Source organism: Cryptomeria japonica, chromosome 10 (genome assembly GCF_030272615.1).
Source record: "Cryptomeria japonica chromosome 10, Sugi_1.0, whole genome shotgun sequence".
NCBI classification, from domain to species: domain Eukaryota; kingdom Viridiplantae; phylum Streptophyta; class Pinopsida; order Cupressales; family Cupressaceae; genus Cryptomeria; species Cryptomeria japonica.
In genome coordinates this window covers 237,154,739-237,174,035 of record NC_081414.1, presented here as the reverse complement: position 1 = coordinate 237,174,035, position 19,297 = coordinate 237,154,739, and the positions used below count along the sequence as shown (strand labels likewise).

At 39.0% G+C, this 19,297-nt stretch overlaps 1 protein-coding gene across 1 annotated transcript in view; it reads right to left on the bottom strand.

Moving 5' to 3' along the window:
- LOC131055442 (methionine--tRNA ligase, chloroplastic/mitochondrial) overlaps positions 1-19,009 on the bottom strand; it is a 111,673-nt gene extending 92,664 nt beyond the window's left edge. The window contains exons 1-2 of the mRNA XM_057989925.2: positions 18,523-19,009; positions 101-244 (exon numbers count right to left, since the gene is read on the bottom strand). Coding sequence (XP_057845908.2) covers positions 101-244; positions 18,523-18,849 — 471 coding nt within the window. The 5' untranslated portion in view covers positions 18,850-19,009. The remainder of the gene's footprint in view (positions 1-100; positions 245-18,522) is intronic.
- Positions 19,010-19,297: the final 288 nt, after the last annotated feature.

Genomic DNA, 19,297 nt, shown 5'->3' with positions numbered 1-19,297 from the left:
TTGCATGAATGAGGAACATTTAGGGGTTCCAGTGATCCTTACAATTTAAGTCCAAAGATATATAAGTATATAAAACATAAGAAAAAAAAAAGAGAGATACATCTTTCCATAATGCCTGGTAATCAGATGCAATACGGTCACAATGAGCTCTTGGCTTTTGATGATTTGCACTGGCAGCTGCAGCAATTTTCTCCCCATGCTCATCTGTTCCAGTGATGAACACTACTTTTTTACCTTGTAATCTCTGCAATATAATTGAAAATGTAAGATTTTTCTCTAATGCATGTCTTCTGGTCAAAGATGAAAACAAAAATTATCCTAAATGATATAACAAACATATGAGAAATGTTAATCCTCCTTACACAAAAGAAGGGACAAACAGCTAAAATTTAAAAGCCATTAATATTCAAAATCATGGAATGAAAAATACTGTGAAGATTGGACTCCAGCACTGGCCCATTTGTAAATGTAAATAGATTCCTAGCAAGTACCTTACATATGTCACCTGCATGTCTAAATTCATATAGCAACTTACCATCCATCCCTGGATACTTTGCACCATAAATGGAATACTCGCCGAGTTTTGAAAAACTCGGCGAATATTTACGCCATTGACTGGCAGAATTTTTGGGAAAAACTCGCCGAGTTTTTGGCGAGTTTTTCAAAAAAACTCAGCGAGTTTCCAGCAAAAACTCATCTGCAGAAAAAAATTTAAAAAAATAAAAGAGGCCCAAACACGTCAAAAAATTATCTAATTTTTTCTTTTTTTCAAGTCATTCTCATTCTCTTCATCAGAATATATACATGAAATATAACATTTAAGTATAAGAAAGGAAAAAGACATATTGAACTTATACTTTAAGTTATATTTCGCATATATATTGGCAAGATGTTTGAGAGTGGTTTCAGATCTCTCGGAGTTATAATGCAAATTCTAGGTTTTAGAAGATCTTTTAAATTTTCAGACACAGTCAAATTTCAGTAATCAGTAGGCTCCTAGCAGCATTCTCTCGCTCTCTATCTCACTCACTTTATCTGCTCCAAATTTTAGACCTATCTATCTCCCTATTACTTACTCTATCCCCTCTCTCTACCACTCTCTATCTCACTCTCTCCTCTCTCCCCCAAGATCTAGACCTATCTCTCTACCCCTCTCTCTCTCACCCTCAAAACCTAGCGAGTGGTGCTACCCTCAACCTAATTTTGGCGAGGGAGAAGCCACATTGGACTCCTAGGAGTAAACCCTCTAGTTCTATCTCTCCCCTGGTTTTCACTAGAGCTGGGAAGAGAAAGATGTAAAATGTTTTGATGTAGTATTTACTTTTAGTTTTACAAGACCAATTTGCTATTTCATTTTGTTTCAATCTATCAGCCATTAGCATTCCACAAGAGGATGTCATTTTGTACCCAATTTGCATTTAAATCAATCAAATATATCTAGACTCAACTTGTTTCATTTGTGTACTCATTTATTGACTCACTAGATGCATCTCCTCATTGAATTTTGCAAAAAAAATTGCATTTCTAATAAATTTAAGCAATTTTTAAGTTGTCGAGTTTTCATTGAGTTTTTTTTTGGGCCTTGGTGAGTTTTTGCTTTTGGCAAGTAGTTCAACCATGCTTTGCACTAGCATCAACTTCTTGTCACCCTATTTCAAATAACTTACTAATCATAAAAAGTGCAAACAAAGCAAAAAGAAAAAGAAAAAAGTAGCCATGCAATACATCATGGCATAAGAAAAGGATTTCTAGCCTTGTTATGGACATTTGTTGGTGTATAACATTTATAAACCTTATTATTCTAAGAGCAAGGTCCCGTGCAGCTGCTTGCTTATTTTGTTTAGCAGACACTGCTCAAATTGTGTATGAATTTATGAATTTCAAGTTTCAACTCAATTGCTATGTATATTATATATGATGATTGATGAACGATTTAAATTTTAGAATTTCAATTTTGATGTATCAATGTTACATTGTTATCATATGAATATATTTGAAATTTGAAATTTCCCTATATATTTTAAATTTTCCCTATTTTTTTTATATAGTCGTCCACTCTGTCATCCCCATGTCCCCTAAAATGGCATCCTGGAAACTTTGGATAACATTGGAATTTTTCCTATTTTTTAATAGTCGTCCCCTTAAAAAGGGCCTTAAAAAAACCCATCCCGGAAACACAACCCCACATAGTCTGCCATTCTTGTCCCAAAAAACTTGGGGAGCATGGGTAATTAGTCATTTTTATTTATTTTGACTAATTAGTTGTGCATGGAATGAAAATAGAAGCAATTCATGGAGGAGTTATTATGGAATATGAGTGTATAATTAGATTTTTTATTATTTGTAAAGAAATAAGTGAAAATGGATTTATTGGCATTAGTTTAGTTGACTAAAAAATAAAAATTATTTAATTAATTAGTGGTGGCAAATGAAAAGGGGAATTAGCATGAAATGAGGAAATGTTGACATGGTATTAGGATGCAATGTTAGGTGTGACATTAGAAGGTGGTGAGAATTAAGTGTCTACAAGCAGAGTTGTTGTATATGGCTATTGATAGCTTGTAGTTGTTAGCCTATTACAGTTTGTGGTTAGCATTGACCTGTTTTGATGTATGCCTCTTAGTGGTTCTGAAATTATAATTCTTGCTTGATCAAGTTTTCTGCATGCTGTTTATAACACCTTTTGTATACAAACTAGCTACAATTTCATTGTTCAATGTATTCTAAAAGATTTTTTCTTCTTGTTCATTTGGAAATAAGAATTGTTGATAATTTGTTTGACATAACCATCTTACTTTTAAGTAATATGCTTGAAGGCAACTGCTAGCTTTTCTTGGATGGCATTTTTTGGCGTAGTACTTGCCATAAGTATTTTGCTCTCTATGATTTATCAAAATAAAGGAAAAGGAATGCAACATGATGGATTGGAATTTTAACATTGTGGATCGAATGAATTACAGATGCACATTCATGTTATGATGTAAAATGTTACCTGCAAAATCAGATGAACCATTTTGCATTGAATGAACGGATACATTGATTAAATGGTGAACATAACTATGTTGTACTTGTTTTCAGTTGCATTAATGGATCAGCACTGTATGGTGTTGTTTCAAGTATTATATTAAAACATACCTGTTGTGACCTTTTTCACACATCACCCCAAATGGGCCCCCCCCCTGTTTTTGCTTTTTAAGGTTTTGCCTTGGCATTGCAACTGCTAATCTCTAGTATTTTTGCAATGAGGAGTTAGAGTTTTTTTATGGTCATCCAAGTCAATTAAGGAAATCATCATCAAAAAAATGTTCAAGCACCATCAAAATGCTTAGAAGGCCTGAAGGACAAAAAACGCAACTACTTAGGGTCAATTCTGACACCTTCCTATTTTTGTGGGATTCTACTTTTTTGCTTTTTCATTTTTGGAATTTTGGAACCAATCCGAGATGCAGCTTTTTCGCTTGCTTTTTCGCTTTTTGCTCTTTTGCTTTTTTCAGCTTTTTTGAAAGTTGACCTAAGATTGGGTCACAAAAATCAAGATAGTGGGTTTCTTGTATTCAGAATCAAAAATTGACTCCTCTAAGGTCAAAAATCATCAAAAAATCATCCAAGTGTCCATGGCAAAGAAAACTTTCTAAATGGAGATGGCCATTTCTTAGGCCAATATGAAATCCGCCATGGCAAAGTTGGACATTTCTTGAGAATGGCAAAGTCTGCCATGCCATATGTAGAAATGTCCAAGACATGCTCAACTCCACCAAAAAATGTCCAAACCATAGTTGGACTACTTGCAGGGTACTCGGTGAGTTGTAAAACCTCGCCGAGTTTTCCACCCCTGCGAGTTTTATTGACTTAAACTCGTGAATAAAACTCGCAAAGTTCAGCAAGATTTTGTCAAAAACTCAGCGAGTCTATGAAAATTTTGTAACTACAAACTGTTCAGTTCATAAGGTTTTAATTCTGTATAAATTCCGCAGTAGGCATACATTGTCTTTACACTCATTGCACATTAGGAATCTGTACATTTAAATAAAACATTCGAAGAGTTAATTGGAAGGGTTCATGGTGCACCTGGTAGATAAATTGTGGTTACCAATTATAAATTAGACGTTGGTGCCAAACTTGTTGCAGAACTCTACAACAGGGACGTCGTATATTCCTCAACGAACAGGACAAAGGAAAGCACCCACGGTTGCAGACAGATTACCCAAAATTTGTACCGCTGAAAAATCTTCATATACGAACAAGGTAGAAGCACGAGGTCTTCACGGCATGCATAATGTTTGGTAGCACTTACCAGCATCTCCACACGATGACTGCAGCCTCCACGCCACTTCACGGCATTACTAGTTAGAACAAGCTTTAATATTTACACGCTATAATCCCGATATCAGGTTACAAAAGCACAGGGAAACGGTTTGCATTGAGTGCCAAGTTTGGTTCATACAACAAGTTCTTCGACAGTAGTATACCTAGTCTCGCAGTGTAGAAAAATGCACACACCCGCATCACAACACACAGGAGTCATTCCGTAAGAAGAAGTTCACGTTGTTTCAGTGAATCTTAATTCCACTCCAGAATCATACAGACCACTAGGCCAGTCTTCCAACTGACGAAAGGCAAAATAGTCTAAACATGTATCCTTACATGCAGGCTTCACAATCTTCCATTTGTTGTTCGTTCCTCCTTAAATCAAACCCAAAGGTAGTTCGGGAAAACCTGTTTCCGAACTGAATCGAACCAACCAATAAGTCCATTTCCATTATTTAGAACTATCGATAAACTATCGAATAGTTTAGGAACTTATTAATTAATTTATATTAACAAATGGACAATTAATATAAAATAATTAATATTACAAAAATCATTTATTAATTAATTAATTAATATTAGTAAATTGAAAACTAATATAAAAGAATTAACATGCTAGTCTAGTCTAGACTAAGACTTGGAATTTATTAGGGGATATTACATCATCCGAAGTTGTATAGCATAGTGGAATGAATTATTATTATTCCAGGCACAAGAGACTTAAGTGTAGATAATGAATATTCGCACAGGCACAGGAAAATATATTGATAATGATCTCATAGTAGATTACACAGACTCGGAACAGAAGCAGATTAGGGTGAGGAGAACTCTCCCACCGAAACTGTGGATGCCAAGTAGGGAGGGTCTCTCACCTCCGAAATGATAGACAAGCTGAATTCCAACTAGAATTCACACAAACAAGAGTAAATACCAAAATTCGCATACCTAAGACAAAGACTAACTCGATCATATATATGGGCTTCGGGAACTTCCCGAAGGGTTACAAACGGGCCGACATGACCAACCAAGACTTGTCTAATCTAATTAAATAAAAGGGCCTGAAAGATTGTTATTAAATTTGGGGCCTTACAATAAAGCAATTAAATTTATTATTTAATTACATCGGGGACATCACAGTCCTCCCGGGCCAGAAATTGCTTGCCCTCAAGCAATTGCAAGCTTGGATGCTCTAGAATTTGCTCGCCTTCCCAGGTGGCATCCTCAATGGGTAGATTCTTCCAACGCACAAGGAACTCCTTGACTGTGCGCGATCTCAGCCTCTTTTCTCTGACGTCGATGATCTTCACCGGCTCCAGAATTAGTTTCCCTTCTTTGTCGATGGGTGGCAAATCCTCGGACGCTGTGATGCGTTGCCCGACGGCCTTCTTAAGACATGACACGTGAAAAACATTGTGAATCCGACTCCCCTCAAGAAGCTCCAACTCGTAGGCAACTTCACCCACCCTTTGAACCACCCTATAGGGTCCATAGAAACACGACTTCAGCTTCTCCTTACCACTTGTCTTCAAGGAGGATTGTCTGTACGGTTGAAGTCGGGGGTATGCCAAATCGCCAACCTCAAAGTTTCATTCAACTCGGTGTCAATCAACATACATCTTTTGCTGGTTCTGAGCCCTCTACAGGTTACCTTTGAGAGATGTCAGGATGTCTAAACTCTCCTGAAGCCAATCTTTGGCCCTCGGTGCATGACTGTCTCCCAATGCCAGGTCAACAAATGAAGAAGGTTCATAACCATACAGAGCTTTGAAGGGTGGCATGTCTATCGACATGTGATAGGTGGTGTTGTAACAGTGTTCACCCAAATGTAATCAGCGAACCCAAGCCTTCTGTTGAGCTGAAACGTAGTTCCTAAGATAACCCTCCAGCCATTTGTTCACAATCTCTGTCTGTCCGTCTATCTGCGGAAGGTAGCTTGTGCTGGGCGACAACTCGGTTCTTGCCAATCGAAATAACTCCATCCAGAAGGTACTCAGAAAACGGCTATCCCTGTCACTAACGATGTTTCGCAGTAGACCATGTAAGCGGAATACCTCACGAAAGAACAACTCGGCCACTTGAACTGCTTGGTATCCTGTGGGGATGGCAAAAAAATGTGCATACTTGGTCAAGCGGTCAACTACGACGAAAATGCAATCCTTTCCTTGCACTCTGGGGAGCCCAGTAATGAAATCCATCAAGATGCTATCCCATTTCTGGTCGGGGATTGGCAGTGGTTGCAACAGTCCGAACGGTAGGGTGCGCTCATATTTGTTCTGCTGACAGGTGGAACATTCCCACACATACTGCGGGACGTCAATCTTAAGCCCCTTCCAGGAAAACCTTTCTCGGATCTGTCTGTAGGTTTTCAAGTATCCCGGGTGTCCAACCAAGGGAGAGTCGTGCATTTCCTTCATAATCGTTTCCTTCATCTTGGACTCGAGTACCAAATCAATTTTGTCCTTGTAGTAAATGATGTCGTCAACCACCTTGTATCAGTCATCCTGCACTTGACCATCCATCAATTCGCAAGAAAAAGTATTCTTGGAGTATTCAACCAACAGGTGTTCCTTCCAATCCGCCGAAATTTGGGATAAAGAACATATGGCAAGCCTTCTTGACAGGGCATCAGCTACCACGTTATTCTTCCCCTTCACATATTCAATGTCGAAATCAAATGCCTAGACTTTGCTCACCCACTTCTGTTGTCGTTCATTCAGATCCCTCTACTCCAAGAAATATCGCAAGCTGTTGTGGTATGTCCACACAACAAACTTTGCCCCGACGAGGTACTGTCGAAACTTCGTCAGTGCGTGCATGATGGTGAGCATCTCCTTGTCGTAGAAAGAGTACAACCGCTCAACTCCTGAGAGCTTCCGACTCTCGAACGCAATGGGGTGATGATCTTGCATCAACACCGCTCCAATGCCTTCTCCCGAGGCATCACACTCTAGGATGAAAGGGCGAGTGAAGTCTGGTAGTGCCAAAACCGGACACGTACTCATAACTTCTTTTAATTTGTCAAAGGTTTGTTGCACCTGCACATTCCAATGGAAGGATCCTTTCTTTGTCAGATCTGTCAATGGTGCACCAAGTTGTGAAAATCCTTTCACAAACCTCCTATAATAACTGCACAATCCAAAAAATCCACGCAACTCTGAGAGAGTCTTGGGTGGAGGCCAATCCAAAATTGCCTGAATTTTCTCCTAGTGAACTTGTACCCCCTGGGCACTGATGACATGACCCAAGTACACGACCTCGGTCATTCCAAATTCACATTTGGACCTTTTGGCATATAATGATTGCGATTTCATAATCCCCAATACTTCATCCAAATGTCCCATATGTTCCTCCCAGGTCTTGTTGTAGATGAGTATGTCATCAAAAAATACCAGCAGGAACTTACGTAGTTGCTTGTTGAAGATGTGGTTCATGCAGAACTGAAAAGTGGCCGAAGCATTGGTTAATCCAAACGGCATGACCAAGAATTCATAGTGTCCGTAATGGCAGCAAAAAGTTGTCTTTTCCACATCTTGCTCCCTCATACGGATCTAATCGTACCCAGAGCGGAGATCAATTTTGGAGAAATAGACTGCGCCATGTAGTTCATCCAGCAGCTCATCGATCCTGGGAATGGGGTATCTATTCTTGATAGTCTTCTTGTTCAGTGCATGGTAGTCAACACACATTCTGAGAGTTTCGTCCTTCTTCTTCACCAGTACCACCGAGGATGCAAAGGGGCTAGAGCTAGGCCGGATCCATCCTTTATCAAGGAGTTCCTGGATGGTTTTCTCTATCTCTTCTTTGAACTTTTTTGGGTGGCGGTAGGGTGTGGTGATAACAGGTTTTGCTCCTTCCTCCAACTCAATGGTGTGCTCGAACCCTCGGTGTGGAGGTATACTAGGTGGAATGTCAGCGAAGACCAAACTATGCTTATCCAGAACCGACTGAAGTTCCTCATCCTGGTAGTAAGTCAGATGCTCTTTCACAGGTTTTGTCAAGATCAAGCAATGTGCTGCCCAGACTTTCATCATGTCGGAAGATGACTTCCATCCGTTTGGCGAAAATCTCCCTCGGGCTGCCATTCGACATTCCTTTGAGAACCACCTTCCTGTCATCTACCTCGAATGAGAACTCCATCCTTTTGAAGCTCTGTGTGTACTGGTCGAGGGTCTCCATCCATTGAATGCCCAATATGACATCCGTGTCATCCAGATCTACTACAAAGAAATCGTCGGTCACTGTGTAATTTCCCATGGTGATGCTCACTTGCAGAACCAAGTGAGTGCATAATAGGAGATTGCCTCCTGCCACCTTGACATCAAACCCTTCATACTCCTTTGTACACAAACCCCTTCGGGTGACAAGTGATGAGTTTATGAAGTTGAGTGATGCCCCACTGTCGAGCATAACCAAGACTCGTTGCCCTTGGAGTGTACCACGTACCCTAAATACACTGCACCTTGGGGTACCCGCCAGTGTAGCAATGACCCCTCCCCTCCGTACCAATGTGGAGATTCTCTCCGCCAGGTTGGTCTCCTTGACAGATCCTTCCCTTGGTGGTTCATTTTCCTCAGGCTCCTCTTCTCCATCGGACATTACTTCAATATAGTGAATCTTTCCTTTGCCCAAACATCAGTGTCCTGGTTCCCATGGCTCCTTGCAAGTGAAACAAAGCTTCTCCCTTCTAAGTTCTTGTTTTGTGGCTTCATCAAGAAATGATCTCTTTGGAAAGGGTTTATTATCCTTCTCCTTCGGAACGAATGGTGGTTTGGTATGTGCAAAATTTCTGGAAGAGGAAGATGTTGCCATGTCACGGGCCTTTTTGATTGCTTCCGTGAGCGTGTTGGGGTTGAACCCTTTTACCCAACCTTTTAGAGGTTCCATCAATCCGTCCATGAACAAGACTACCAATCTTCGCTCTGAGATGTCTGTTACCAACACGGGCAGTCTTTGGAACTCTGTGATGTAACCATCCATCGGTCCCGACTGTTTTAATTGGGCCAACTCCTTGAAATTGAGTTTTGGATCCTTCCCGTCAAACCAATCTATGAGCTTCTCCGTGAAGTCGGCATAGGAAGTTATCTGGTCATGGCTGAGAGTGACCATTCCAAGATGCCAGCATTCGTGCACGACTCCTTCCAGGTGAAGTGCCGCAAACTTGATAGCTTCATCTTCAAGCATGGGGTTGAGTTGGAAGTACGTATCTGCTTTTTGAACCCAAGCTCGTGATGAGGTTACTCTGGTCCCATCAAAGGATAACAGGTTGATCTTGCCAACCTTCTGCTTGATGTCATTGTTATAGTGTCCATAATAGCTCTGACTTCTGCCACCCGAGTATTTCATCCGAAGCTTAGCATAATCCTTGAAGGATATGTCCCCCTTGTTGTGAAATATGTTTCGAAGAATAATGACAACGATTCTGGAAGACTGATTGCCGTGAGTTATTGATCGTCTCCATCATTAAATCCAGTTTAAATACAAGAGGAAAGGTTGCCTACGTAGGGCCATGTCCATACGTGGCAGTTGCCACGTATGGACATGTCCCTACGTAGGCAACCGTTCATAACAATTAGTTTGTTTATGTTTAATTTCCGAACTGTATGCTCTGTTAATATATCACTCTCTAGATAATAACCGATTTACCGTCAGTTAGATTCACGAGGGCTATATATTAACACTCCCTCTTAGCAGGAGTGGATCTAAGTAATTTTCTTGGGAGCATATTCTGTCATGACTTCCGGCACAATTCGGGACAACATTTAATATGGTCTTGTCATGACAATAAACTCAATATCATGATATCTGGCTCAGTCCGGGACAATCACTTAAGAAGTCAATCATGAGATGATCACATACTTTAGGATCAAGATATCCGGCATAGTCCGGGACAACAACTTAATGTAGTCAATCTTGACACTTGGTCAACTATTGTCAAGATCGTCACCTTGAAATAGTAACCTTAAACATAAGAAGATCGTCATCTTCTTGAACACAGTTAGAATATTGCAATATACATTTTATTTATTTATTCATGAACAAATTACACATGGAAGGAATTTCATCCTAATAATCTCAATTATAATCTAGTCATACCAAGTTTACTTCTGAAGTATTCTATCTTCAATCTTGCAAGTGGCTGGGTGAAGATATCAGCATTTTGTTCTTCAATACTGATGTACACTAGTTTTATGACGTTTCGATCTACCATATCTCTTATGTAGTGATAAGGGATCTCAATATGTTTGGATCGATTGTGAAAAACTGGATTTACTGAGATCTTGATACAGCTCTGATTATCACAGTGAATTATTGTTGAATTCAAAGTTTTTCCAAATAATCCAAATAATAACTTTCTTAGCCATACCGCTTCACGAGCTCCCATGGAGGCTGCCATATATTCTGCTTCGGTGGAGCTTTGTGCAACTGCTAACTGTTTTCTGCTCAACCAAGCTATCATAGCAGAACCAAGACTGAAGCAACACCCTGTAGTACTTTTACGGTCAGTGGTACTTTCGGCCCAATCAGAATCAGAATATCCTTCAAGTTGAATCTCAACATTTTCATACTTTAAGCCAAGTCCGATTGTGCCTCGTAAATATCTTAGAATGTGTTTAGCAGCCATTAGATGTATCTTCTTAGGTTCACACATGAAGTGACTTAAAACATTTGTAGCATAGCAGATATCAGGACGAGTATTTACCAAATACATGAGTGAACCGACGATTTGTCTGTAGAGTGTGGGATCTGTAGGTTCTGAATCTTCTGCCTCAATTTTCAGCTTGTGCAAATTAGTTTCCATTGGTGTAGCTAATGGCTTACACTCCATCATCCCAAATCTAGTTAGAATATTTGTGGTGTACTTTCCTTGATTTAGGAAGATGTAGTTTTTCTTCTGCCATACTTCTAATCCCAGAAAATAATGTAGAAGCCCTAGATCCTTCATATCGAATTCTGCTGCCAGATCTTGCTTACATTTCTCAATGAGATTATCCTCTCCTGTTATCAAAAGATCATCCACGTAAAGGACCAATATAATCATATTGCCATTTGAAGCCTTGAAGTAGATGTTGGGATCTGCTAGGTTCTTGGAGTACCCTAGTTTGGGGAGATAGTTGTCTATCCTTGCATACCAGGCCCTAGGTGCTTGTTTTAACCCATAGAGAGCTTTCTTTAGTTTACAAACATAGCAATTTTTATCACGTATGGTGAATCCTTCTAGTTGTTCTATATATACTTCTTCTTCAATTGAACCATTTAGGAAGGCAGTCTTTACGTCCATTTGGTGAATTTTCCATCCTTTGGATGCTGCAATTGCAATGATTGTTCTTACTGACATATACCGGGCAACTAGGGCAAATGTCTCTTCATAATCAATTCCTGCTTTCTAAGAGAATCCCCTGGCCACAAAGCGAGCTTTATGTTTTTCAATGCTGCCATCAGATGCATATTTGATCTTGAATAACCACTTGGATGAGACAACTGATTTGTCTTTTGGTCTAGGCACTATATCCCAAGCATCATTCTTTAGTATAGATTGATATTCTTCAACCATAGCATCTTTCCAAGCCTGTTTTGATAAGGCTTCTCTGACATTTGTTGGTTCAGAATTTGTGAGTTCGATTAGAAATGCAGCATAACATTTTAGAGTTCTTGTTCTCTTATTTTCTTTGGAAATTTCATTTGGTTATAAATTATTCTCTTCAATCATTTTCCTTGCCCATAGAGGTCTTTTCTTATTATTGAGTGTTTCAATATTTTCATCAACAAGAGGTTCAGAAGCTCTTATGATGTCCTCCCTCTGAGTGTCTGAAGGTTCAGAATTTTCTATGATATTCTCCCTCTCAATCTCAATTATGTGATCTTCTTCTTCTTTAGTCATGTTATCATCCTCAGGTTCTTTGAGTGTAGTGTTTTCTTCAAACTTTACATCTCTACTTATCTCAACAGATTTTTTCCCTGGAATGTAAATGCGATATCCTTTAGTATTTTCACTATAGCCAATGAAGATACCTCTTTTTCCGGATGGTTCTAGTTTTGTCCTCTTTTCTTTAGGAACATGTATATATACGGGACAGCCAAATATCCTTAAATGACTTAAGTCTGGTTTGTTCCCTGTAAAAGCTTCTTCAGGAGTTATGTTTTCTAGAACTGAGTGCGGACATCTGTTTTGAATGTAGACTGCTGTATTTGAAGCTTCTGCCCAGAATGAAGTGTGTAAGTTTTGGTCATGCATCATGGCTTTTGCTGCTTCAATTATGGTTTTGTTCTTTCTTTCTGCTACTCCATTCTGTTGTGGATTATATGGTATAGTATACTCCCTCTTAATTCCAACAGAATTACAAAAGTCTTTGAAGTTGTCAGATGTATATTCTCCCCCATTGTCGGATCTTAACACCTTAATTTTCTTCCCTGACTGGTTTTCTACTAGTGCCTTGAATTCTTTGAACTTAGATAGTACTTCATTTGAATCTTTGCACTTTAGAAAATATATCCATGTTTTTCGAGAGTAGTTGTCAACAAAGATTATGTAGTATAAGGATCCAGTTAGGGATGGTGTTGACATGGGACCGCATAGGTCTGAGTGAATTAGTTCTAAAATAACTTTTGATTTGTGCTCGCTTGAGGGAAAAGAAACTTTCACATTCTTTCCCAAGGCACATCCTTTGCAAATGCCTGTGTGTTCAGATTTTAGTTGGGGCAGTCTTGAAGTAATCTTCTTTATGTTGGATAGAGCACTATATCTTAGGTGTCCTAATCTTTTGTGCCATAATTCATTATTATTTGAAACTTCAAGATTTAGTGCTTCCTTTTGATCACTGTATAGTTTGTATAGGCTACCATCTCTTGAACCTGCTGTTATGGCATTTTTGATATTTGTATTTTTAGGCCAGAGTAGAACTTTATCTTCATTGAAGGTAACCCGATATCCTTGATCAGCTAGGCCTGAGATTGAGACTAGATTTCTTTTTATTCCAGGTACAAACAGAACATCCTTTAATTGTAGAGATACTCCATTTCTTAGTTTGATAGTATAGGTCCCAATTCCTTTCACAGGATATGTGGAGTTATCTCCAATAGTAACCTCTTCACTTGAGTGCCCGTTAAGTGTTTCAAACTGATTTCTAAATCCAGTTATATGCCTTGATGCTCCACTGTCTACGATCCAAGTGTTTTTATTTGTATTTATTTCGCTTGATAGGGCTAAGAAGAAAAGTGAGTTTTCTCCTTTGACTTCGGCTAGAATAGTTTGTGTTTTCTTCCTTTCTAGACAATTTCTGTTAGTGTGCCCATATTTGTTGCATTTGTAACACTGAATTTTAGACATATCTCTTTTCTGATGGTTTTTATTTCCTCTCTTCCGTTTGGAGAACTTTTTCTTTTTGTTGAAGGTATTTGTATTAAGTGCTTGGATTTCTCCTTCTTTATTTGGCCCTAATCCTCTTGAGATTAGTCGAGATTCCTCTTGAATGCACTCATTCTTAAGTTGTTCAAATTTGGGTAAGGGGGGTGTTCTGCTAATACATTGAATGTAGGATTCCCATGAAATTGGTAATCCTCTTAGGGCTATGAGAGAGATTTCTTGATCATCTACCTCATTTCCAATAGTTTGTAATTGGTCTTTTACTTCAGATATCCTTGAAAAGTATGTCGATATTGTATCATCTTTATTCATCTTTATGTTTAAAAGTTGTTGTTTCAAGATTAACATTTTGCTCGCATTGTTAACTTCATATGTATTTTTAATGGTTTTAAATACTTCATATGCTTTAGGCAGTTTGGCTATAGATGGAAGAATATGATCTTTGACTGAGTCAATAATTACTTTCTTTGCTTTATTATTGCGCCTTTTCCAGGTAGATTTCTCTGGTTCATCATTTGGCATGTCTAGATTTTCTTCTATGTAAGACTCTAATTCTAGTTCTTCAAGAATGGCAATGATTCATATCTTCCAGGAAACGAAGTTGGAGGCTCCTTCAAGTCTATCTTCCACTCTCATATTACTTGACATTTTGAATATTTTCTTAGTCGGATATATCCTCTGCATATATAGCCTCTGCGTCAATTTGTTATTTACTTCCGATAAATGCTTATGAGTAATATGGCTGTCTAATTTATTCTCTTAATATGCTAGCTCTGATACCATGTTGTGAAATATGGATCGAAGAATAATGACAGCGATTCTGGAAGACTGATTGTCGTGAGTTATTGATCGTCTCCATCATTGAATCCGGTTTAAATACAAGAGGAAAGGTTGCCTACGTAGCAACATGTCCATATGTGGCAGTTGCCACGTATGGACATGCCCCTACAGAGGCAACCGTTCATAACAATTAGTTTGTTTATGTTAAATTTCCGAACTGTATGCTCTGTTAATATATCACTCTCCAGATAATAACCGATTTACCATCAGTTAGATTCACGAGGGCTATATATTAACACCCCTCGAGATTTGCATCCCTCCAATCTTGGTTCAACTGTGCTTGCAACTCCTGAAAGGTGGGTTCATGTTCCTTGCATGGTGCTTCTGATTTCTGAGGAAAAGTCGGCATCAACGGCCGTGAATGTGAGCGTTGGACGTTGGACCTTCCAGTGACTGAGTCATCGCCATGCCCATTTTGTTCCCCATTCGTCTTTCCCAAGGCCAATTGCCGTAAGGTTTCCTCCATGATTTGTTGTCGTTGCTCCCCTCTGGTTATGGTGTCGTTGAGCTGAGCTTGGCTTCTGGTTAGCTCCCTTAATAGTGCCATGACTTCTCTTACAGTATCCTGTGTTTCCACCATTCGATCGGCCGAACGGTACCTCCTTATAGTGTACACTTGCATCCACTACACGACAGGCTGGCAAGATCACAGGCTCTGATACCACTGTAAAGTTCCCTGCCCATACGGTGCAACTGGCAAGGGCATATGAACTGGCAAGGGAAAGGTTCGTATGGTAGATAGGTCGTACGGTGGTGAGAGGAGTGGTCATACAGTGGTATGGAAGGGGTCGTACGGTGCAGATGTTTGTATGGTGGAGTGGAGGTTGTACGGTAGTGAGCCGTACGTTGGGTGCTGGAAGGAGACGTACGGTAGTGGGTCGTACGGTGGATGTTGATGGGAGTGTATGGTAGTGAGTTGTACCGTAGGGTGAAGGTTGTACGGTAGTGGGTTGTACGGTGGGTGTTGGATGGAGGTGTACGGTGGGTGTTGATGGGAGTGTACGGTAGTGAGTCGTACGGTGGGTGAATGCTCGCCAAGTTCCACCGTTCGAAGTTGTATAGCGTAGTGGAATGAATTATTATTATTCCAGGCACAAGAGACTTAAGTGTAGATAATGAATATTCGCACAGGCACAGGAAAATATATTGATAATGATCTCATAGTAGATTACACAAACTCGGAACAGAAGCAGAATAGGGTGAGGAGAACTCCCACCGAAACTGCGAATGCCAAGTAGGGAGGATCCCTCACCTCCAAAATGACAAACAAGCTGAACTCCAACTGGAATTCACACAAACAAGAGTAAATACCAAAATTCGCATACCTAAGACAAAGACTAACTCGGCCATATATATGGGCTCCGAGAACTTCCCGAAGGGTTACAAACGGGCCGACACGACCAACCAAGACTTGTCTAATCTAATTAAATAAAAGGGCCCGAAAGATTGTTATTAAATTTGGGGCCTTACAATAAAGTAATTAAATTTATTATTTAATTACATCGGGGACATCACATTAACACTAGAGGATCAACCTCTAGACCTCTCTTTCCCACTTTTACACCAAGAGAAGAACAACCAAATGTTGTTGTAGCCTAAGTCACAAGGTTCGAATTCGAATTCGAAATTGACGGCCATGAAATTCGGATGAAATTCGACAGGGGAAAAATTCGAAAAAAAAAATCGGCTAAAAATCGCCTTATATAATTTTGTTTATTTTTTAAATATATGTATACTTCGGGTAGGAGAAAATGCGACGACAGCTGGAGAAAATCCGACGGCCATGACGACCTTTGAAGCCACGAAAGTGAATACCCGAGTGCGACCCAGCAGTTGCGGAGAATACCAGCGAATCGCGACCCAGCAGTTGCAGATACAAAGCATACCCGCGATAGCACTTTATAGAGAATCCGCTGAAAATCTTTAAAAAAAACCCTAAACGCTTTTTGGAAACCCTAGGAAAACGTTTTTAAAATTTTAACTTTAATTAAAAAAAATGACATCATGGCCATCCGATTTTTTGGTCAAATTTGAACGAATTTTTCATATTAGTTTGAAATTCGATAAAAATCAGCCCTCATCTTTGAAAATCGCCGATTTCTGTGACTTAGGTTGTAGCTGTACCTTTTGGTGATGAAGCAAGGCAAGCTTACTTGGAATATAGCACTTTACCTCATCATAGTTTAAATTTCATTTCATGTATGTTAGATGAATGCAAGATCTCATAAGTATTGATTTATGGTGAATCTTCCACTCATACTTTTGATGAACAGATGATTTTTGTTCATCATGTAAAGTTAGTCTGAGCTTACTTTGTGGATGCTTAACTTCTATCTAGATAAATATTGTTCGATTTGATGGTAGTTATTCATGACGTGAAAATCATAAGCACACCCCCTTGAAGATTGCATCCACTTTGTGTAGTTGTCCTAGCGTGGCAAAGCAAAGCATGGTTATTGGTTTCACCTAGTCAATGTTGTCTCTTGAGTTCTTAGAAATAGATTAGAACTTCTAAACCCTTATCTCCTTTTCAGTTTTCTTGAAGTCCATGATCCAAGATCCAATCGATAGAGATTCATTGTCTTCATTGTGAATTGAACGAGCCAAGCATAAGTCCCTTTGTGTACTACCAGCAATATCACAACGCCCATTGAGCTTATCCACACATCAAGACCTGACAAAAGAAACCTTGGAATCGCCATATGATCTTCTCGCAATCTTAGCATACGCGGTGATTTTGTTCAAGAGAGGATAGAGTGTCTTCGGACATTTTATTCTGTGTTCGGTGGGTAATAAAATGGACACCAACAATACCCAAAGAACAAAACGTACACGTATAATAATTACATTTAGACAACTGTTAGTATGTCTTGAAATACAAAATCAAAGACAATATAACATCATCAAGCTGAAGGACTTAATATAACAGTTATTTATGAACGTTAAATATATCAAACTTTTGACAAGCAGAAAGACTGACTGAAAGATGGGCATTCGGACAAAGGAACATAATTGAATATGCAATGAAAAATGTTACTGAGTTTTCATAACAGATCTTCGAAATCTATAAATCTATAAATCTTCAAAAAAACTAAAAATTTCAACATAGAGTTGGCTCAATAATAAAATGCCTAACTAGTCAAGAGCACACTTAAATGGGAATTTTTGTCTGTCGAAAATTATCAAAATGGTATCAGAGCCGTTAGTTGTATCTGGCTAGAACCTCCACCTGTGTGACTTCCACAGGAGGAAGTATTAGAAATTGCAATGCACACTTACAGAGGAAACATCAAATTCCATAATAAAATGCACGAGCAGCTCTCCAGCCGACAGCTAATTCTGCGTTTGGATCCTAGCTCATCCAAAAGTTTCAAAACATACAGTCATTGTAACCAGGTCTCATTGTGCCAGTGGCAGTGATTAGCATAACGAGAAGCAAGGTTGTACTTATAACACTGCCTCTTGTCTGAGTTTTGTCGTTTATAGAAAATTTCCTTTTTATTTTGGGATACCCTTTGCTTTAGAGCTATCTCTTCTAGTCAAATTAGTTATAGACTTGCACTCAGCCTAGTTCCAGCTGAGCCAGAAATTTACTTAATTTCAATAATTAATTCGTCTCTAGAATTTTAAAAATTGAGGAGAGACTTTGTACACAGCCTTGTCCCAACCTCGCCGATATTTTACTTAATTTCAACAAATAATAGCATCTCTAGAAATTTGAATATGGAGCATTGGATGAGAGACTTGAATGTCGAGTGTTGGGTGCAAAATTTTACGCAATTTAGCAATTGACATTTTTCCGCACATTGGAACTTAGGACCGTATTACGGAAACCGCAATATTTTCCCCACTTGAGCTCATCCCAATTGACCGTCCAATTGTATATCTTGAATAAGAATAGCCAAACTTATTGTCCTTGTGATATTTACGCTTCAATTTTGTTACCTGTATACGGGTATAGTTATGAATAACAGAATAAATAAAGTTTCTCAGAACGAGGAGCAGAGAATTACCTGGAAGCGGGCTAGAGCATCTGCTGCAATTGTGGTATAAGCACTGCCCATGTGAGGAGGTGCGTTCACATAATACAGTGGTGTTGTCAGTACAAATGGGTCTTCGGTTTCCTCCGGTTTTCCTTCGTTATTTGAGGAGCCAAACACCATGGGTGAACAGTTGTGTCTCCTTAATTGTTTGCTACGGTATGAAGTTGCAGGAATAGAATTCACAAAAGATACAGAGATGGAAAATGATCTGCACCCATGCATATAAATCGCTTTGGATGGTGGGTGTGACGAAGAAAATGCAGAGGTTGGAAGAGACAGGGATATAGCTGCCGCCATTTCTATTTGGATAAAAATTTAAAGGAATTGAGAGAGGGTATACCACATTTGCCGTGTGATGTTCCAGACATTAAGGGAATAAACTCTGGACAAGTATTTGGAAGACATCTCCTTCCGAATAACAATTTATTAAACCTTAGCCTATATGGATAGATAAACCTCCCTTCACCCATTTAGAAGTCTGAATTAAAGAAGATGATCTGAAATTGGCCTACATTTTTAAAACCTCATTATATAGCAAAACCTTATTTGGGAAAGGGATTTTTTTATTTTTATTTTTTAATCAAAGAGATTTGATTTTTGAATATTAACTTAGCTGGGAGGGTTGTTAATTCAAACTACCTAAAAAATGTCACCTATTCTATAAATAGTTGTGTAGTGGAAGCAACCAATATAATTACTTGTCTCATAGATTGTTTAGTCTAATGAATATAATTAAAAATATTTT